The sequence below is a fragment of the Manis pentadactyla genome, chromosome 1 (assembly GCF_030020395.1).
Source record: "Manis pentadactyla isolate mManPen7 chromosome 1, mManPen7.hap1, whole genome shotgun sequence".
In the NCBI taxonomy this organism is placed as follows: domain Eukaryota; kingdom Metazoa; phylum Chordata; class Mammalia; order Pholidota; family Manidae; genus Manis; species Manis pentadactyla.
Window position 1 is genome coordinate 222,029,646 of NC_080019.1, and position 23,451 is coordinate 222,053,096.

At 41.2% G+C, this 23,451-nt stretch overlaps 1 protein-coding gene across 1 annotated transcript in view; it reads left to right on the forward strand.

Moving 5' to 3' along the window:
• SUCLG2 (succinate-CoA ligase GDP-forming subunit beta) overlaps nucleotides 1-22,850 on the forward strand; it is a 288,180-nt gene extending 265,330 nt beyond the window's left edge. Inside the window, exon 11 of the mRNA XM_036878019.2 lies at nucleotides 22,113-22,850. Coding sequence (XP_036733914.1) covers nucleotides 22,113-22,228 — 116 coding nt within the window. The 3' untranslated portion in view covers nucleotides 22,229-22,850. The remainder of the gene's footprint in view (nucleotides 1-22,112) is intronic.
• The last annotated feature ends 601 nt before the right edge of the window (nucleotides 22,851-23,451 follow it).

Below are 23,451 nucleotides of genomic sequence, written 5' to 3' on the forward strand. Positions count from 1 at the left end.
AAGAAATAGTGACCACAAAAAAATGTAAATAGCAGGAGTTCCAGGTGACGAAGTTTCATTTGAACATTAAAACATATGAATGAATTAAACCTTAACAGTGTCAATACAACATAATTGATCTCAATAAACATAATTTTAATAAAAGGAACATTATTGGAAAGGCTGCAATGAAAACTGTTGAAGAAATTAATGGATTCATCAGTGTAAGTATAATTTTAATTAAAATGTTGATATCTGACTGTTTCCAGGGTCAAAGTGACCCAGTAACCCTCAGATTTGAAAAAAGTCAGCTTTTCTTGTTATATTAAAGGGGAGCAGATCTCTGTAAGCATATCCCTTGGAAATGACTAGAAAATGAGTGTATACATGCAGACTTATTCTTTCTAGTGATTTTGCTCTTCCTGTACTCTCAACAGAGGCCCATAATTATTAGTTATTAGTAGGTTCCTAGAAATGAAAGTTATCCCACTTTTTGCCCCCCAAATATTAAAAGTAACACGAAAGATGGTGGTGTGAGAGGTGAGACAGAGGCCTCCTCCTAAAACTGCATATAATATGAAAACATAATTAATACAACTAATCTTGAAAGAGCAACAGGAAAGAAGGCTGCACTAGACTGCATACACCTGGAGAAAAGAGCAGACCTCACAGAACAGGGTTGGAAACTTTCATGACCTTCAGGTGCTCCAGCCCCCTGGCTGGCAATGCAGCTCCAAGGCCCCCCACCATGATATGCAGCCTGCTGTGCCTTCCTCCTGGCCAGCCTGCAACTGGCTGGAAAACTAACAAACCCTGCCATGGCATCAGGCCAACCAGAGGGAAGCCCCCCCTACAGCAGCTACAAATGCAAAGCATAGAGGCTTATACCTGTGTGCCCAGCCCACTGGTTCTGAGAGTGGAGACAGGCATAGCAGCCGGGAAGCAGGAAACAGCTCTTTCTTCCACCCAGGCACCAACACCATTCCCCTGTGATCCCCGACATTGCTCCAGTGGCTGAGCAGCTCCAGAAAGTAGAGCCTCTGGGCACTAGAGGGCGCCACATACAAATATGAAATGACAAAGGAACCTGGTTCAAAGCAAAATCCTACAGACATCAGAAAAAGAGTCAAATGAAACCAATCTCATGAATCTTCCTGAAAGAGATTTCAAAATAAAAATCATAAACATGCTCATGGAGGTACAGAAAAGTAATCAAGAACTCAGAAATGATTCCAGTAGGAGATCCAATCATTACGGAATACAGTATCAGAAATGAAACATACTGTGGAAGGTTTTAAAAGATTAGATATGGTGGAGGAGATGATAAATGAAATAGAAATTAGAGAAGAGGAATTCAAAGAATCTGAGGCACAGAGAAAAAAGAGGATCTCTAAGAATGAAATAATATTGAGTGAACTGTATGACTAATCCAAATGGAACAATATTTGTATTATAGGGGTACCAGAAGAAGAAGAGAGAGACAAAGGGATAGAAAGTGTCTTTGAGGAGGTAATTGCTAAAAACTTCCCCAATCAGGAGAAAGAGATAGTCTCTCAGCCCCTGGAGGTGCACAGATCTCCCAACACAAGGGACCCAAGGAAGACAACACCAAGACATATACTAATTAAAATGGCAAAGATCAAGGATAAGGACAGACTGTTAAAAGCAGCCAGAGAGAGAAATACGATCACATACATAGGAAAGCACATCAGGCTATCATCAGACTTCTAAACAGAAACCTTACAGGCCAGAAGGGAGTGGCATGGTATATTTAATGCAATGAAGCAGAAGGGCCTGGAACCAAGAATACTTTATCCAGCAAGATTATCATTTACATTTGAAGGAGGGATTAAACAATTTCCAGATAAGCAAAAGCTGAGAAAATTTACCTCCCACAAACCGTCTCTACAGTGTGTATCAGAGGGACTGCTATAAATGGAAGTGTTCCTAAGGTTTAATAGCTGTTACCAGAGGTAATAAAACTACAGTAAAGAAAGCACAACAGTTAAATACTAAGCAAATGCAAAATTAAATCAACTACCTGCAAAGTCAGTCAAGGGATAGACAAAGAATACAGAATATGATTCCTAAAATATAAAGAATGGAGGAGGAAGAAAAAGGAGAGAAAAAAAGAACCTTTCGATTGTGTTTGTAATAGCATACTAAGTGAGTTAAGTTAGACCCTTAGATAGTAAGGAAGTTACCCTTGAACCTTTGGTAACCATGAATCTTAAGTCTTCAATGGCAGTAAGTACATACCTTTCAATAATCACCCTAAATGTAAATGGTCTGAATGTACCAATCAAAAGACATAGAGTCACTGAATGGATAAAAAAACAAGACCTGTCTATATGCTGCCTACAAGGGACTCACCTTAAACCCAGAGACATACACAGACTAAAAGTGAAGGGATGGAAAAAGATATTTCATGCAAACAATAGGGAGAAAAAAGCAGGAGTTGCAGTACTTGTATCAGACAAAATAGACTTCAAAACAAAGAAAGTCACAAGAGACAAAGAAGGACATTACGTTATGATAAAGGGGTCAATCCAACAAGAAGATATAACCATTATAAATATCTATTCACCCAACACAGGATCACTTACATATGTGAAACAAATACTAAAGAATTAAAAGGGAAATAGAATGCAATGTATTTATTCTAGGAGACTTCAATACTCCACTCACTCTGAAGGACAAATCAACCAGACAGAAATAAGGAGACAGAGGCACTGAACAACACATTAGAACAGATGGACTTAACAGACATCTACAGAACTCTGCACCCAAAAGCAGCAGAATACACATTCTTCTCAAGTGCACACAGAGCATTTTCAAGAATAGATCCTATACAAGGCCACAAAAAGAGCCTTGGTAAATTTAAAAACATTGAAATCGTACCAACCAGCTTCTCAGACCACAAAGGTATGAAACCAGAAATAAATTACGCAAAGAAAATGAGAAATCCCATAAACACATGGAGGCTTAACAACATACTGCTAAATAACCAATGGATCAATGACCAAATAAAAACAGAGTTCAAGCAATATATGGAGACAAATGACAACAGTATTTCAACACTGCAAAAATGTGTGGGTTGCAACAAAGGCCATGCTAAGAGGGAAGTATATTGCATGCAATACAGGCCTACGTCAGGAAAAAGAACAATCCCATATGAAGAGTTTAAACTCACAATTAAGGAAACTAGAAAAAGACGAACAAATGAGGCCCAAAGTCAGTAGAAGGAGTGACATAATAAAGATTACAGCAGAAATAAATAAAATCGAGAAGAATAAAACAATAGAAAGAATCAAAGAAAGAAAGAGCTGGTTGTTCGAGAAAATAAACAACATAGATAAACCCCTAGCCAGACTTATCAAGAAAAAAAGAGAGTCTACACACATAAGCAGAATCAGAAGTGAGAAAGGAAAAATTATGATGGACACCACAGAAATACAAAGAATTATGAGAGAATACTATGAAAAATTATATGGTAAAAAACTGGATAACCTAGAAGAAATGGACAATTTTCTACAAAAGTACAACCTTCCAAGGCTGACCCAGAGAGAAACAGAAAATCTGAACAGACCAATTACCAGCAACAGAATTAAATTGGTAATCAAAAAACTACCTAAGGACAAAACTCCTGGATCAGATGGCTTCACTGCTGAATTTTATCAAACATTTAGTGAAGACTTAATACCCATCCTCCTTAAAGTTTTCCAAAGAAGAGGGATACTTCCAAACTCATTCTATGAGGCCAGCATCACTCTATTACCAAAACCAGGCAAAGACACCACAAAAAAAGAAAATTACAGACCAATATCCCTGATGAACATAGATGCAAAAATACCCAACAAAATATTAGCAAACCGAATTCAGAAATATATAAAAAAACCATCCACCATGATCAAGTAGGATTTAATCCAGGGATGCAAGGATGATACAATATTAGAAAATCCATCAACATAATCCACCACATCAACAAAAACAAGGACAAAAACCACATGATCATCTCCATAGATGCCAAAAAGCATTTGACAAATTCAACATCCATTGATGATAAAAACTCTCAACAAAATGGTTATAGAGGGCAAGGACCTCCACATAATAAAGGCCATATATGACAAACCCACAACCAACATCATACTTAACAGCAAGAAGCTGAAAGCTTTTCCTTTAAGATCAGGAACAAGACAAGGATGCCCACTTTCCCTACTTCTTTTCAACGTAGTACTGGAGGTCCTAGCCACGGCAATCAGACAGCACAAAGAAATAAAACGCATCCAGATTGGCAAGGAAGAAGTTAAACTGTCCCTGTTTGCAGATGACATGATATTGTACATAAAAAACCCTAAAGAATCCACTCAAAAACTGATAGATCTAGTATCTGAATTCAGCAACATTGCAGGATACAAAATTAATACATAGAAATCTGTGACATTCCTATACACTAACAATGAACTAGCAGAGAGAGAAATCAGGATAACAATTCCATTCACAGTTGCATCAAAAAGAATAAAATACCTAGGAATAAACCACGTGAAAGACCTATACCCTGAAAACTACAAGACACTCTTAAGAGAAATTAAAGAAGATAACAATAAATGGAAACTTATCCCATGCTTATGGATAAGAAGAATTAATATTGTCAACATGGCCATTCTGCCTAAAGCAATCTTTAGATTCAATGCAATTCCTATCAAAATACCAACAGCATTCTTCAATGAACTAGAGAAAATCATTTTAAAATCCATAAGGCACCACAAAAGACCTCGAATAGCCAAAGCAATTCTGAGAAGGAAGAATAAAGCTGGGGACATTACCCTCTCCAACTTCAAGCACTACTACAAAGCCACAGTAATCAAGACAATTTTGTACTGGCACAAGAACAGACCCATAGACCAATGGAACAGACTAGAGAGCCCTGATATAAACCCAACCATATATGGTCAATTAATATGCAATAAAGGAGCTGTGGATATACAGTGAGGAAATGACAGCCTCTTCAACAGCTGGTGTTGGCAAAACTGGACAACTACATGCAAGAGAATGAAACTGGATTATTGTTTAACCCCATACACAAAAGTAAACTCGAAATGAATGAAAGACTTCAATGTAAGTCATGAAACCATAAAATTCTTAGAAGACAACATAGGCAAAAATCTCCTGAATATAACCATGAGAAACTTCTTCCTGAACACATCTCCTCGAGCAAGGGAAACAAGCAAAAATGAACACATGGGACTACATCAAACTAAAAAGCTTCTGTATGGCAAAGGACTTCATCAAACAAACAAAAAGGCATCCTTCTGTATGGGAGATTATATTTGTAAATGACATATCCGACAAGGGGTTAACATCCAAAATATATAAAGAACTCACATGCCTCAACCCCCAAAAAGCAAATAACCTGATTAAAAATTGGGCAGAGGATATGAAGAGACAGTTCTCCAAAGAAGAAATTCAGAAGGCCAACAGACACATAAAAAGATGCTCCACATCACTAATCATCAAGGAAATGCGAATTAAAACTGCAGTGACATATCACCTCATACCAGTTAGATGGCCAGCATAGAAAAGACTAAGAACAACAAATGCTGGTGAGCATGCGGAGAAAGGGGAACCCTTCTATACTGCTGGTGGGAATGTAAGCTAGTTCAACCATTGTGGAAAGCAGTATGGGGGTTCCTCAAAAACTAAAAATAGAAATACCATTTGATCCCGGAATCCCACTCCTGGGAATTTACCCAAAGAATACAACTTCTCAGATTCAAAAAGACATATGCACCCCTATGTTTTTTGCAGCACTTTTTATAATAGCCAAGATATGGAAGCAACCTAAGAGTCCATCAGTAGATGAGTGGATAAAGATGTGGTACATATGCACAATGGAATACTATTCAGCCATAAGAAAGAAAGAAATTCTACCATTTGCAACAACATGGATGGAACTGGAGAATATTATGCTTAGTGAAATAAGCCAGGTGGAGAAAGACAAGTGCCAAATGATTTCCCTCATTTGTGGAGTATTAACAATGAAGCAAAACTGAAGGAACAAAACAGCAGCAGACTCACAGAATCCAAGAAGAGACTAGCAGTTACCAAAGGGGAAGGGTGTGGGAGGGTGGTTGGAGAGGGAGGGAGCAGGGGATTGAGGGGTATTATGTTTAGTACACATGGTGTGGGAGTTCACAGGGAAGACAGTGTATCACAGACAATGCAAATAGTGGATCTATGGCATCTTACTACACTGATGGGCAGTGACTGCAGTGAGGTATGGGTGGGGACTTGATAATATGTGTGAATGTAGTAACCACATTGTTTTTCATGTGAAACATTCATAAGAGTGTATATCAATAATACCTTAATAAAAAAAGATTAAAAGTAACTTATCTTATTTTCACTCTTTGCTTAGTACTAAATAAGATTTAAATGATTACTCTCATTTTAACAAAGTTGTATAGTGTGTGGATAATATGCATGCTGAACTATGCAAAATATCACACTTACAGCTTTATGAATTAAGAAGGATATATAGAAAAATAAGAAACAATATCAGTTACTAGTTAACTGGTGAAATAAAACAAAGAAAAAAGAAGGCAAGTTAGCAATACAAGATAAGATATACCAAATGTTAACAAGGACTTGTCCCAAATAGGATCTGCTCCTGTCTTAGTAGTAACAGCCATCAGGGTATCCCACAGAGCCACCGTAATGGCATGTGGAATCTTTGGAAATACTGCCACCTCACAGTGACCACTGTATCATGGGGAGTTGAGGGTGAAGATTCAAGATAAACTCAGAGAAGATACCGTCCCCTAAAGTTATGTAAGCTAAAAATGTCCATGGTGATGGTTTTTACATCTACTCTCCTTTTACCATAATGGTCCCTATAATAAGTACCTAGGACCTTTATTAAGAGAGAAAAAGCAGGAGAGCTTTTGACATCACTGGAGTCCTTGCTGGTGTTATTTTCTTCCTCTTGTGTGACATCAAAGACCCTCCCTAGCATTCATATCTGATTTCTGGGAAACCACTACCCTCACACCAAGGTAAGACCTATCCCCAAATTGTATTGCTCCTGCATAGTAAGCAAGGGCAAGATGAAGAATTCTCCTCTAACTCTATTCTTGGCACTAACCGTTGACAGCCAAATGCAAACAAAACTGGAGGTGCTATTACCATAAAGGCTCTATAGAAGGAACTAAATAGAAACCAAGCCAGTACTCTCTGTACTAAGGGAATGCAGCCTTTTATAAAGTATGCATCCCTTTAGCTGAGCACTTGTAGCTCTGCTCTCTTTCTTAAATTTACTCAGTAGTGACCATGGTAATTGTAGTACATTTCTGAGATACAAGTTAGCAAAGAAATGTCATAAAAGGAGAAGTTTCAAGCTGAGCATGGAACTTAGTAGGATTTGAATCATTGGAAAGGAAGGAGGAGGGAAGGGTCAGAAGCCAGACATCAGATCTGTTCCACACATGGGATCTTAACGGTGTTAAAGACTGAAGCCCAGGGCTTGGGTAGATCAGAAGGCTGTCCTGGAGAAAGTAATGGCTCTGCAACAACATGTTACAGCCAAAAACTGAGTGGGAAAATCAAGAGTCTACAATATGAGGCAGAATCTAAAACCCAGGCTTGCCACATAGAGATAAAAGTGGAGTAGAGACAAGTGCAGAGATAGAAACAGAGATGAGAGAAAAAAAGGGGACTTCATGTTTTAAGGAGAATGAATGATACATAGTTGACAGGGTTGGGAAAGTCAGCAGTGAGAACTAGTTAGAGAGAATGAGGGGCAGACTACGTTAGGGTGTAGTTCTCCTCACTTGAGATGAAGCTGTGATATCAGATGGAATCTGTGTGGTGGTAGAGATGTGAGAACACGGGATGTGTGTGATAGATAAATGGATGTCACCCTGATTTGAAGGCCTCAAGCAAAGCACACTCAGTACTTACATTAGAAATTGTTCTCCTGCAGGACGACAGTTGTCCTGCACAACTTAAATAAGAAACCAACTGAAACCAAAAGTCTCTTTTCACAAAAGTCTGGTTCTCAGCACTTCCAATGGGAAAAAGTTGCTAACTGTGGGAACTTGAGGAATTTCTCTTATATTCAATCTAAAGTTTTCATTTGCTTTCCCCTGGGTTGGAACATAAATTCTGCTCTTCCCATAAATTTCTCTGTATTCAGTTATGTTTTACTCAATCTTTAAGCATGATTTGGCTCCTTCTGTTTTTCTCAACAGAGCAGCTCTTCATTGTTTGTAGTAATAGAGAAAGACAAAGTGGTACAAAGAGGCAGGGGCATCTTAGACATTTGTCTTGGTAGTTTCCATTTAACTTGATGTAACACTGTACTTTGTTTTCTTTGATGAGTTGCTCAGTTATGTTTATTCATATTAACATTAAAACTGGCTCACATTTTCAGAATGCACACCGTTGTCTAGCTAGTAAAAGTGAGATGGGAAAGTGCTATCCATGATCCCAGAATCTATGGTAAAGCCAAGTGACACATGCAAACTAAGTGTGGTAGAAAAATGTTATGAGTATGAGGTACAGTAATAAAAATTATTATTAAAATAATAATATTTATGCATAAGCATATTACATGTATAATAAGTATAAGAACTAACATTGCTATTATTAACTGCTATATTTCAAATACTTTGACATATGGCTATATAAGTCTAAAGAAATGTGAGATTTTTAATGACTGAGATAACAGCCATTTCAAAAGCTTGGTAATATGTTTTCTATAAAGAAGGTAGCCTCTCTTGGTATGTGGCCATTTGGAAGATCTAAGACCCTTGCTGTAAGTCTTCTCTATTTGTGGCCTACATTTTAAACTGTTGCCACACACAGTGTATTATAATTGTCCTGATGAGGAAAGTTTAATCAGTCAAATCAGGCTTGATTTAGTAGGATTTTGTAGACAAATCTTCATTCTCAGCTGTATAATAAGTACAAGCTGTTTTACCAGTGTATGAGGAAAGGATTACTCTTCTCTTTGAAAATAGTAACTTTATAATTACATGTATTTACTTGTCTTATCAGAATAGAACTCACCAGCTGAGACATGGGATTATTTTTATTTCAAAGACTCCTGGGTAAATCGAACAAGCACATTTTTTAGGGAGTTCAGCTTTTGTAGACAGTTATTTCTGGCATGAAATAAAGAGCAAATAATCTGAATTGAGTTTTTTTCGTTTTGAAATGTATACATACTTGACACAAAAATTACCTTGATGTTTAATTCAGCCCAACCCATGATATTGTTGAGAAATGTACAGACATTTACTGACTGTTTTGTATATTCACAAAGCCATGTGCAAATGTGTTTTGGCCAAAGCTTTGGATTTCGTATGGGTGGCTCTACAGTTCTGGATCAGATCTGCCAATATCTTCAGGGAACTTTCTCTTTTTAGAACTGATTTCTCTTTGTTATTGTCCCATTTAAATCTTCAGCAAACTTCTGTGTCTCAAGTATTCCTGAAGAGGAGTTGGTTTTTCTCTCATGTGCTCATCATGATTCCAAGTTAAGCTCATAAAGAAATAATAATGAGCCTAGATAATTTGTAGATTGGATCCCATTTCTCTTAGCCAAATCTTCTCAATTTGATTTTTCCACCCAGTAACAAAAAATTCGTTTTAGCAACATAAACGTTTTGCTTCTCTTTTGCCAAATACCCTCAGGTCCTCCTCCTTATCTTTATCAGTCTCTCTGATGTTCCCTAAAGTCTCTGTAAAGTTGTTGACAACATAATGTCTATAAGCCAGAATCTGTATTATGGTCCTTTGATTTCCTTAACTGAAGCACCAGCACCTCTTCCTTCTCCTTGCTCCCTGAAATACTGACAACTTGCAGTCACAATCAGAGGAATGCAAATCAAGTGTCCTTCTCAGCAGGGACACAGTAATAGTGCCTCGTGATGCTCAGGTCCCCTAAACGGGGTAAGAAAACTCCAGCATTAAAGCACTGAAAGACAGCCATAGGGCTTCTGGCTGTGTCGTGCCCTTGGCAGCTATCCATTCTGCAGATCTTCAGTTGTGCTTGGGCGTGAGACCAAGACAGGAGAGCAGTCGCTATTCCTTCCACTCCCATCATAAAGGCAGTCTTGACAGATTGACTATGGCTGACCAGCTTGACAGAGTTTTCTTTCAGAATGTATGAGCCTGTGTTTGTTGCTCACACTCAGAGTCAACGGAGACGAGGGGCCCTCAGGAGAGGTCCTGGCATGAGTGCAGATATCCAGCAGGGCCAGGGGCCAGGCTCTGTGCCTGTTAACATCTGCCAGCCACTTCACACATTTATGATTGTGCCCTGTGCCAAGTTTTTTCCATCGTCTCTACCTTTCTCAATCCCTGTTCTCTTGTCAGGCCAGATGGCCCCATTCCCACCGCCCCCCATCCAACTCCCCCACCCCCAGCCTCTCCAAGGACATCTTTTCCTTCTCTCCACTTTTCTGTTCAATTGATGATGTCATGAATAATGTGGCTCCTGGGGCAGGCTTCAGGTCCTCCGTGAGGGGCTCCTTTCTTTCCTTTTCTGTGTTTGATTCTCACTATTGTTTCTGTCCCCGTCTTCTGGGTCCCCATTCTCTGCGCATCCTGCTCCTTGTCTTGCTTTCTGCCTCACCAGTGCCTTCTCACCGCTCCTCATCCCCACCCTCCTTCTGTGTACTCTGAGTTCTCTCCTGACTGGGACCCGTTTTCATGCCACGTTGACGTCTGTTGCTCTGCCATTTCACCACTAGCATATTCTCTCTGGATTTCCTCCCTAGTGTTTAATTTGTCATCACCAGGTTAAACCAGATGTGACATTGGAGACAATCCTGTTCTGTCATTAAGCTTTAAATCCTCTTATTGTCTAAATCTATGAACTCTTATGAATGCTTAAACTTTGCCACCCTTAAACATCAGACCAAGTCTCACAGGGCTTGACCTAAAGTATTAGGTGGGCTAGTTAAAGCTCTTTTAGATGTAATATTTAAGTGTCCAGACAAATTATCTATTTAGCACTTTGCATTTTCACTTTACTCCTAGATAGTACATGTGAGTAACTGAAATTTATACTGTGCTTGATGTCCACTGCCTTACACATAAAGGAGCCGCCTAATGCGCCTTAGGAAAGTAGGAGCTGTAGTTACGGGCCTAGGGCTCCTCTAGGCAGATGGCCTCAGCATTATGCAGCATTCTTTTTTTGTTTTGGATGTAATGACTTGAGACTCAAGTCATCTTAATAAAAAGGAGGTCTGTTGTAAGGTTTTAATGGAATTGGCATCTTAAAAGCCCCCTAGTTTGACTCTTAATGCCCTCTCACTCTTCCTTTGTGCCTCTATACCTTGGCCTGTTGCTAAGGCCAGCCTGGTCCCTCTGTGTCAGTCTGTCAAGCTGACCTGAGAACCCTGACTCCTGCTGTCTGCAGCCCATCCAACCAGGCCATGTAGTTGGGGTCTTTGAAGGGACTCAACAGGTTCTTCTTCCCAATCTAGTTTCTGATCCTGGTGAGAAATAAGGTAAAGTACTAAGGAGCCTAAAATAACACCTTCATTGCTGATAAAAAGGAAAGTGAAGGATTGTTTTTCATGTGAAACCTTCATAAGAGTGTATATCAATGATATCTTAATTTTAAAAAAAAAGAAGAAGGTGAAGGATGAACCTTATTGTGTACTGACACTGGGCTTCCTTCCTAATTCCTCCAGAATTAGGTAGCTGTACACCCAGTCATGGGCACTGCTGGACCGGGGAGGCCTCGAACCCTGGGGCAGAGCCCTGAGGGGCAGTATGGGCTCCTGGTGAGCAGAGGGAAGGGGCTGGGGCACACAGCCAACTTTCTCCTTTCAGACATGCCAGTCAGAGAACTCTCTCCTCTGCCAGTGCAGAGCCAGTGATGCTCAGAGAAGAGAGCAGGAGGGTCATGCTAACAACCGCCTGTCTCACGCACGTCTCAGGTTATCAGTATGCCCTAGGTGTGGGCTCTCATTAGGTCGGGTGCCCACCCCTTTCTAGGCAGTGGACATCCCTTCAAAAACAATAGCCTAAAGGTGTTTCCCTGAGCAGAAGCTGGGGTGGGGCACCTTTAATAAGAAGGGATTTGGCATATTCATATCCAGGGACTGGCATATTTTGAGCCCTGCTTAGAACATCACAGCACTTGAAGCTACTCCTTACAGATTTTCTGAGTGACTAGTGAGTACATTTTGCTTCAGTCTCCTTATGTAGCACTTGAAAGTTATATCTGATCAGCCACCAAAGAGCGAGAGGGCACGTTGCTATTAGGAAAGAGAGATGCAGGTAGATTTGGTTAGTGTTATTTTATAGGTGACAGGTGTGCCTTATTAATGAGCCTCTCCTTAGAGCGCCACCTTGAGGCGGTACAGAGGCAGTGCAGGAATGTTTTAGAAGAGGGAGGACAAATAGATTTCATCTCATGCCACCTTTTTATTGTCAGCGCTGCCTGCAGGGCTGTGCCAAGAAAGGTTTTGAAGAGTATGGTTTTCCAGCTCAGTGGAAAAGAGTTCTGTGATCATTATTGTCCATCACAGTTGTGAGAAAGTAGAGTGGGCTGCTTGAACTAAGTATTGGCCATTGTTGATTCAAAGAATGCAAGAATAGGTGGAATTCTCTCCCCTAGAAGTACAATTGCCTGCCACATCACAAGTAGGAAGTGGGAGCAGCAAGCTGGGGAAGCTCCAAACAAAGCTGGGTTCTTATCTTTGGCAGCCACAGAGGCAAAAGTTTGGCTTATATAGGGCAAAGGTTCTAAAGACATTTTCTGTAAAGGGCCAGATTTCAGGCTTTGTGGGCAAGTTGTTCCCTGTCACAATAACTCACCTCTGCCCTGGTCGTGCAGAAGGAACATAGACAATGGGGAAGAGTGGGCATGGCTGTGCCACAATAAATCTTTTTTCCAAAGACTTTTCCAAAGTGGGACATAGTTTGCAGCCTGATATAAAGAAGAGGCCAGCAGCAAGACCTAAAATTCTGGGAACTCCCCACTGAATTTGTGTCTAAATCTCCCTCCATCCTCTGCTGTGCTGCTGCGAAATGTTGTCTAAAAGTCAAGAAAGAAATTAGCAAACAACAGTAAGCTCTCAGAATCTAACTTCTTCTCAAGGAAAAGATAAGCAGTGAGGTCCACTCAGTCATTCCCCCATGTGAACACAGAATCAGGCACAATGACACAGTAATGTTACTTCTTTTGTGAAATTCCAAAGTCAGCCTTCCAAGTGGAAGTCTCACACCACCAAAATTACCTTTGGAAATCCCCCAAATCACCCATTAATTAGTGAATAAATACTTGTGAATTGAAAGTCTTGAGGTCGACTCAAGGAAAGCAGGAAAAGGAAGTCCACATGCAGATGTTTAGGCATATAGAACATTTGCATAGGGACCTAGCAGGGACAGAATTGTGGAGTGTTCTTGCTTGCCAGGGGGTTCATTCCGTTCTAGTTTAATATTAAGACTCCCACACCTTTGGTTTACATATGTATGTTTGTGAGTGTTTATATATTTTATTATACATATATTATAATATACATTGCTTTTTTGAGGGTTAACATGAAAACAAAAGTGATCACCTAGCACGAGCCCTAAATGAGCATGTTTCAGGCTTGATGATACACCTTGCTTGCATGATCATCAGCTCACGCTCACCATTCTTTGGAATGTTGTAGAGTGGCTTGGCCACTGGTCCCTGTCACCAATGTCACTCACTCTTACTTTTCATCGTAGGAGTAACTGTCACACTCACACCCTTCTTCTTATTATGGGAGGAGAAATCATTGAGAAAAATAGTTGTGCACAGGATATCTTCTATCATGTTTAGTTTTCATAAAGTGTGTGAAGGACAGGAGACATTTTGATAAGGTGCTCATCCAACTACAGTGACTTTCCCAGGTCACTCAGCTAGTCAGTAACAGACCCAGGTTTAAAATTTCAGTTTCCTTATCTATAAGATGGGTATAAAAATATGGCAGTCTCATGTTGTAAAGAAGAGATGAGTTTTGAAATGCCCTAGAACAGCCCCTGCTCAATAAATGTTAGTTTTTATCTGCACCCATCTGTAACTCACCTGAGACCCTATGGGTGACCTGGGCTGCCTGCAGTGTGCCTGCTGGATGTTGGATGCCCGTTGTCTCAAACAAGCGAAGCCTGCTGATGCAGGAGTTGTACCTCTGATTCTCAATAAATTATTCAATTTCTAACAATATAGTAACAGACAAAAGAAGTGTGATAAGTTATCTAAATTTTGCATGTCACCAAGAAAATGGGCCTCCTCCATCAGATTGTCACTTGAAAGGAGAATGATGGAGAAGGACCAAGGACATGAGGACATTGGACATTTTTAAAGGAATCACTGACCTCTCCTTTCCCAGGTGGTAATAAAAAGATTCGATAACTCAGGAAGGGATCAAAATATTTTAGGATTTATGGGCCATACCTCCTCTGTCACAACTATTGAGCCTTGCGTCTGTAGCGCAAAAGCAGCCATTGACGATCTATAAATGAATCACTTTGGCAGTGTTCCACTAAATTTTATTTATGGGCACTGAAATTTGAATTTCATGTAATTTTCATGTCTCACAAAATATTATTCTTCTGATTCTCCCCCCCAACCCCACATGTTTAAAAATGTGAAAACTATTCTGGGCTCGAAAGTGGTACAAAAAAGGCAGTGGGCCAGTTTCCGGCCCTGAAGTAGAACAGCAGACTGAGAGTCAGCTCACTGGTGCTTAGACCAGAGCAATCCTGTAGTCTCTCTGGCCCTCAGTTTCCTCTAGTAAACAAGGGATGTATCCAAAGGACACCTGGGATTCCTTCTGCACCAGAAGGTCAGGCTGCGTGGCTGTCATGTGCTGTACAGTCAGACAAACCTGGGTGCTAGTCCTGGCTCAACCCGTGGCTTCTGGAGGATAACGGGCAAAGTCTTAAGCTTCCCGTGCCTCAGTTGCCTCATCTCTGTAATAGCGATAAAATGATGTTGATACAGGGTTTATTTGAAAGTAATGTAAACTTGTGAACCCCTTAACTCATAAATCAAACAAACGCGTATGTTACCTAGTTACTCATGACTGCTAACCACTGTATTCTTTAAGAAAAACACACACACACACACAACTGAATTCCTATTAAAATAATAATTTATAGAAAGACAGCTTCTATACACTTCCAGGCTGAGAGTGGTTTTCTTCACATACCAGTGCTGCAAGGCTGGCCTGAGGGGCTCCCCTTCATGGGTTGGGAGGAGCTGCACCTTTAAACAAAACCACTACCATTTTCTTCTCTCCCCTGTAATGAAAGCAAAATACAAATTTTGATGACTTAACCTTGTGTCTCTCTGTATAGCTCTTTCACTCCACCCAGTGGCAGAAGTCAGTGGTAAAAACATGCAGAAGAGATGGACCATTTTTAAGATTTTAATAATAATTATTACTCTTTTTATAATATCCTCTACCAGTAGAGCAAGATTTCATTTTCAGATCAGTCCCCTTCAATTCTGTGTAGATTTTCATATTTAAGGCGTGCACTGGGTAGATAACCGTTTAGCTGAGTGGCTTCCAACAAGCAGAGATTAAGAAGCGCCTGAAATTTGACCCAGGTGAGTTGATCAGTTATTTGTACAGGTGGTTATTAAAACTGTTGTCTCTCAGCTCCATTAAAAAGCAGTGCAGCATCAAATTAATATTAGAACATGTTCAGCAGCACTGTTTGAATGTAGGGAGGAAACCAATGTCCCTTGTAATTGGGTACACAGGCCCAGACACTTTCTTTGGAACTGTTAATTCCCTCTCACTGTTTAAAAGCAGCTGTGATAGTTTCTATTTAGAAATAAAGGCAGGAAGGGGGTACAGAGCGGATGTCAGGCACTTGGTGAGTCAAGCAGAAACTAAACTCAGATAGTCCAAGAAACCCACACTCATTTGTCCAAGGCTTGCTCTGCCCACCTTTCCTTTCCCAACAACCTCCTTTACATGGTTTTCTTTTTAACTCTCTTCTCTGTGTGTTCCCACTTCCCCTTCCAGCTGCTTTCCCTGCGGCAGTGAGGAGGCAGGGCGGTGGGCAGCAGGGCTGGCCCTGGCTTCGCGTCCCCCTGGCCTGTCCACTCTGACGGGCCAGGGAGCGACAGCAGGTGCCGGGCGGGCGCTGCGGACCAGGCCAGGGTCGGGGCTGCTGCAGAGGGACTTGGCCACTCACACTCCTCCCTCCCTCCGGCTCTTCTGTCTCTTATTCCCACGTATCTGTCCCTCTCTGTGTTATTCCTCACGACCCTCTTTGTGTGTGTCCCTGGCCCCTCTTCCCCTCCCTCTGTCCGTCTCTGTCTCTGAATCTGTGCTGCCACCCACCATCCCCTCCCCTCGCCTCTCTGCTTCTCCTCCTCCTCCTCCTCCCTCTCTCGTGCTCGCTCTCTTCCTCCTTCCTTCTTCTCCTACCTTTCCCTCTTTCATCTCTCCCACTTGTCTCTTTTTTCTATATCTTTCCCATTCTCCCTGTCTCTCTCCCTCTGTGTGTGTCTGTGTCTCTCCCTCTGTCTCTCTCTCTCTCTCCCTCTGTGTGTGACTGTCTCCCTCTGTGTGTGTCTGTCTCCCTCTGTGTCTTACTGTCTGTCTCTTCTGCTTGACTCTCCTGCCCGCCTCCCTGTCTTGCCCTGTGTCGCCATCTCTGTCGCTCCCACTCTGTGCTCCTTCTCTGTGTCCTGCCTCTGTTCCTGAACATCCCCACCCACTCCTGTAACATCTGCACAAGGCCCTCTGTATGTGCCTCATTTCTCCTTACACTCATGTGCCTGAGCTTTATATTTCAACACAAGGATCTCTTCCAAAACTGCTGGATTCTGAGCATGCCTAGTCGGTGCTTACTAATTAAGGCTGTAATTACAGTGCAACTGCAAGCATAATTAAAACTCACTTTAGTAGATCCTGGTATTGTGAAGCAATTAGGAATGTTGATGTGGCCCTGCAGGAACAGCTGAAAGGAGAGAAGGGCCAAGTTTTTCTGGGGAGCTGTTTCCCTCTTATCCTGGTCCTGCTCACTGGCTGTTAACCTTGAGCAAGGCCTCACTTGCATGGAGATACCTGGGGAGAGGAGTGGCAGCAGATTGGTGTCCTCATCAAGGCCCTGAACTCAGCCATCTGCTGCCTGGCCTTTCTTAGAGAAAGAGGCTACAGAAACCCCTAGATGACCTTGAGGAAGCTCAGGAATAGTCACTATTTTCCCTCAGGTCTTTGGGGGTTTCTGTTTCAACTCTGTGCAAAGTGGTTATTTGCAGGTGTTTGGGCAGCAAAATGATTGGCAAGGTTCCCTCCCACACCTCACCTCCTCACGCACACTTGTCTGCGTGAGTCCCTCCACCAGGTGTTTGGTCCACCGGCAGGTACTTACCATGTGAGGATGCTATGCCAAGCCCAGAGATACCCTGGTGTGCAAGCCTGACAAAATGTCAGCCGTCATCAAGTTTTGTGGGTGTGAGAGAAGCATCAGGAAGCAATCAATCCCAATAGTACTATGATTCTGGAAGGCCAAGCTCATTTGCGTGTCCCTGCTCTAGTTTAGGGATTGGGTCGTGACAAGGAAGGCATCTCCAAAGAAGTGCTTCTCAAACAGATAACCTCATGAATGTGTGGGTGTCAGCCAGGCAGAGAGAAGGCAACAGAGTTCTGGGAGGGCACAGCAAGTTCAAAGGCCCAGCTTGTCTGCAGGCCATGGATTTCTAAATCAGTCAATTTTCCCCCTTGGGGAATAGCTGGTGCAAAGTTGAATGCTGAAAAGGGTGTTAATTAAGGAACTGATTTAGTTAGGCTACTTGGTTACAAGGGAAAGCAGCCCACTTAAATTATCTCAAAAACATTAAATGTCAAGAGCTTATTTCATCTGTACACATGGGAAGTGAACTCGGGTAAAGTGAATGAACCATTCTCAGAATGGCTGGGAGCTCAAGCTGGCCCCCAGGAAGAGGCAGCTTGGGGGCATCACTCCAGCACATGGCTGTCGGCTGGACTCCTCTCCTCTGCATATCTGCACTGCCTTTCTCTTACCTGCTTACTGATGGCTGGTCAAGTCTTCTCCATGCTGCTGCTTTCTATTTTGTGTCCCCTACCCATTCAGATCTTGTTCATGGGAAAGTCCTGCAAATTTTTAATGTCAAGTAGGAATCACCAGGAAATCAAAATACAGAGTGAGAAGAATAAGGGGTTTTGAGACTGAATTCTGCCAGTTACTAAGACTCGGTGCTTTTGGCCAAAAAAAAAAAGATAAAGAAAAATTTATAAATGCCAAGCTCACAAGGCCATTTAGAAACACCAAACTTACAAGTCATTGTAAGGGTCAAATAAAGTAATATGGGAGGATTTTGTAAACCAGAGATGTATTATTATTATTATTATTATTATTATTTTATCATTATTACATATATTGGCAAAACCATAGGACAGAGTTATTCAGGGTTCAGAATGGGTATTTCAAAAATTAGTTCCAGGAAGCATTCAAACCAATGAGAGATCACGTTGAATGTCTGTTACTTCCTAGCTCTTGGTAGCCATACTAGTGAGACTTTAACCTTTAACTTATTTGTGCCTTCGTCCTCTTTTTCTATAAAAGGAAAAATTACTAATAGTAGCTATCCCTGGTTGCTATCAAGGAACAAACAAACCAGCATACTGAGGACCCAGGAACAATGTGTGACATGCGTTTACAGCTCGCTGCTGTTATTGCTGTTATTTTTATTATCACTGCTACTAACAAGGCAGATTCCTATAGCAGTCCAGTCAGGCAGAATGAGCTTGACAGGCCTGGGGAACAACTGGCTCACAGGAGGACTCACACTGAGGACAGGTAGAATCAGAAGGTGAGGAACATTCAGGTGGATGAGTCTGCCTTTTTGGGTGATGCATGGGGGTCCTAAAGCTGGGTGTGGACACTGAAAGGTGCCCTGAAAAGAAAGGAAAGAAGGAACAGAGCATGTCTTTTATATCTTCACTTAGATTTCTCTTCTGGCAGATTCAAGGGCAGGTAGGGAGAGAATTCCAGTCCGTGTCTCTGTTGAAGGAGAGAGAAATGTACATATTTAACTTGTATTGACCCTCTGGTTCAAAGACAACTTGATTCTGTGTCAGTCAGGACTTCTCCTTCACACTGTGCCCTTATTCCAAGGAAGATTAATGTTGGAATTCCTTAGCCTGGTATTTAACATTTTCCACAGTCTGATCCACTGTCCTACTTTTCAACCTCTGAGACCTTGGCTGGAAATTTACCAAATGAATCAGAATGCACACTGATAATTGTATTAATGAAACAAACAAATTTTTTCATTTTCATTAGTTAAGTATCAATATATAACACACTGCCCCCATATTTAGCAGCTTAGCACAAGGAACATTGATGATGTCACAGTGTCTGAGGTGTGACTGAGCCGGATCCTCTGGCTCAAGGTCTCTCACAAGGCTGCAAAGTGTTGGCCGGGGGTGGTAGGGTCATGACAAGACTTATCTAAGGAAGGGTGGTTTCGAAGCACGCACACATGGTTGTTGGCAGGATGCAATTCCTCCTGGGTTGTTGGACTGAAGGCCTCATTTCCTCATTGGCCTCTGGCTGGTGGCTGCCCTGAGTTCCTTTGCCTCATGGTCTTCTCCCCAGAGCAGCCCACAGTATGGTGGTTGCTTTATCAGACTGAACAAATGAGTCAGAAGGAGCAAGACAGAAGTCATGGGCTTTTGTAACTTAGTCTCAGAAGTGACATTCCTTCACTTTTGCTATATTCCTACTCACCAGAGGCAAGTCGCTGGCTCCAGCCCACACTTAAGGGGATTACACAAGGGCGTGACCACCAGGAAGTGGGGATCAATCATTTGAGAAACATTTTAGAAGCTGCCTACCCCACTCAGAAGGTAATACATCAGTTAAGTAAAGGTATCTCCTATAACAACAGATAAATGCTGAAATGTCAAAGACTTAACATAACAGAAGGTTCTTTTTCACTCATATAAAGTCTGAGAGGGTGAGTGAGGAGAGTGGTGTGCTCTACAGAGTTATTCGAGTATCCATGCTGAAGGAGACATCGTCAGCTTCAAAAAGGGGCTTACCAGAGTTGGCAGCATTCCAGAAGCAGACAGGAAAAACAGTGACTACGGAGGGTCACACTGGAGATTTTTATGGGCATGTGTTTTGCATCAGCTCAATCTTCTTTGGCCAGAACTCAGCCACATGACTCTACCGGGCCTAGGAAATGCGGTTCCTGGTTGGGCAGCTACCTCCCTGCACTGTGCTGTGGAAGAGGAGCACGGGTGTTTGGTGGAGAGCCAGCCAGGTCTGCCATGGATACTTTGACATCTACAAAATACTCTCACATGGATTAGTTCATTTGCTTCTTACCACAAGCAATGCTGTCAGCATTATTACCCTAATTTTAGACAGAGAAACAGAGCAGCATATCTTGAGGACATACGGTTGTTTAATAAGAACAGAGTTCGTGTCCCATTTCTTCCACTTACAAGCTGTATGACTATGGAAAGGTGATTTGACTTCTCTGGACCTTAGTTATCTCATCTGTGAAATGGGACAGTAAGCCCTAGGCATAGTCATTATAAAGATGTCGTATGCTGCATATAAATCACTGAACATTATGTCTGGCAAATATAATTGCTTAATGAATATTAGTTACGAAGAAGATGATCATAATATTATGTCTGGAGATAAAGAAGATGAAGCTCAAAGGAGTTAAATGATTTACACAAATTTACACATCTAATACAGGGCAGAGCCAGAATGGGAGGCTGGGGATTTTAGGTAACAACTTTGCTACTTTTTGAGTCAGTTGCTTTCCAAAGAGGCCATTCATCAGATCACTGTGTAAATCAGCAGTAAGCCAGCCTTGAGCCCAAGACACAGTGCCAAGTGTCCCCTTCAACACTGCTTTGGTGGACCCAGGGTCCCAGGAAATCAACGCTCCATCACCTTTTCAGTACAGCTGATCCTTTTCCTCTCGGCCTTTGCCTTTTTGTACAAAACATGCTGACAGTATGTCTCCCTTTTACTTGCACTGTTAGGTCCTACCAGGCCTATATTTCAAAGTCTGTGTTTATAAATAGGCTCTGTCTTGCCAACTAGGTAAAAGCACAGGAAATGATGTAAGATCAGCTATTTCATTAGACTCCTAAATGTACCACATTTCTCTAAAAGCTTGTTCATTCTGAAATAACAGAAAAGTAGCTTGTATATCTTTGGGTTGGGTGGCCTGGCCAATAAATGCTGCAGCTCCACCAGAATGACCAAGAGACGTCATCAGAGGCTGCAAACTCATTTTCATTTCTGCCCCCCTTGTTATCTGGAGTGAGGAGGAAGCAGGAATGGACAGGCTGAATACTGTCATCATCTTCAAAGCAGGGGATTCCTGGCCACAGGCAGGCAGGTGCTCTGAGCTTCAGATCTCAGATTAGGTTTCAAGAGGTCTTTAAGACAAATGACTTCTGGTAATGGCCAAAACCACATTCAATCTATGCATTAGCAGCAGAAGTTTCACCTTTTTTAGTAAAAAAAGGCCCATTAGTTTCCTGCAAGTCTTACCTCTCATTCTCTTTTCTAGCTTGACCACCACCTGACATAGAACTTGTCATATAATCTTTCCCATTAACAAAGTTGATTAAAACCTATATTTGATTCATTTCCTAATGAAACCATGCATCCTCATATGTTGCTTCCAGTATTCCATACCATCCTAACCCCCTGGATTACCATTTTCTTGCTCATTTTTTACAGAAAGCTTTTTCTTTAGATTCCATATTCAGACTATTCAATCAAGGAATAAAGTCCACTTGAGATTTTCTTCTTTCAAACTATCTGAATACGTTGTTCAAAGTCTTGGAAGAGGCTCATTTTCATTTTTGTATATGTGTGCTGGAGAATATAAAGGCAGCATCTTTATAACACCAGACAGTTGAGGTGAAAACAGGAAAAAAACAATTTGTCATCTGGATATATTTAAATAGCCAGATCTGGATCATGAAAAGCTGCAACTGAGTTGTAATTAAATTACGTTCTCAAGACATGGGCATCCTGTGATTTCAGGTTGTCCGAAACTTCCCAGGGCATCACCTCCAGTTTCATTTCAGTGACTGTCCGTCATCCCCCCCTTCTAGGAACCAATGTCCACGAGGCCCAGAACATTCTCAGTAACAGCGGACTCCCTATTACTTCAGCGGTTGACCTGGAAGATGCGGCCAAGAAGGCTGTGGCCAGCGTGGCTAAGAAGTGATGGCTTTGCCTTGACCCCTCGGAGGAAGAAGTCCATTTTCCCATAAAAAAAGAATGGTTCTCTCATCACTGTGAAGGAAATGGTTATCCCATTGGGAAGAAACAGGGAGAGGGGATGAGCAGGAATCCCAATGAAGAATCTTGAATCTGTATTTTCTTGAATAAGATATCTAGGTAGCCAAATAATCTGATTTCACTTACTGTCTTCACTATATTAATGTTGTATGTTCTCATACTTTTTTCTCATGATAATCCTGCTCAGTAGGCTTTGTTTTGCTGACTTTGCAGAGCAGTCTGTGTGGCCAAAGAGTGTGCATATATATAGAATTTGAGATCAGGCCATGGTTCATTACAGCAGTTTTGGTAGACATTTAGCCCTGTCTAAAAATTTTTTTAAATCCACAGGCTGTGTAAATTCATTTAACAGATTAACTATCAAAAAGGTGCCTCTCAGTCATTCAAGAAAATAGGTGTCACACACTGTAACAGTCTTAATGAGCTTCTAATTCCAACATTTGTTTGGAAATCTGTGAATGTTCTGAAATGTATTTTACAATGAAAGATGCCTTAATATTGAATATACTGTTTACCTCACACTAAAAATAAAGTCAGAAATCTTGTAATGTTGGAGTCAAAGGTGTTCTCTTTTAATGTCGAAACTGAATAATGCTGATTCTTAGAGAAATCTCTGTGATTAAGTCATTTTGAGGTGAGGAACACTAAAGATCAAATTATGTTGTGAGTGTAAGTCTTTCCCCCACCCCACCCATCACCTCAGAATCTGCCAGCTGGGAAAATGTAATTGAGAGGATGTGGCTTTTTCTCATAATGTCCATTTTTGTGGTCGGAAAGAATTTGAATTAGGTTTTTTAAATCTTGGTAAATTTTTATCTGTACACAAATTTAAATAAAACTCTATGTTTTATAAGCTCTAAGATGTGTGTATTTCTCATTATAGTCAATGTTGTTCCTCAAACAACTTGTTGTTCACTAAGACACTAGCCTGTCTAGGCATATCTACAAAACTGGAAAATGTGGGTTGTCCTAGGATTATTTTGGTTCCATTCAACTTTATCAGCAGCCATTTCTGTTAGGTGATCATTCTTTGAAAGAATAAAAACTGTATACAAACCAGAAGCCCAGGTAAGTGTTACAGATGTCTAACAAGTTAAAATGTGACTTCAGTCAGCATAATGTTAAAGGAAATACACAGATGTAAACTCC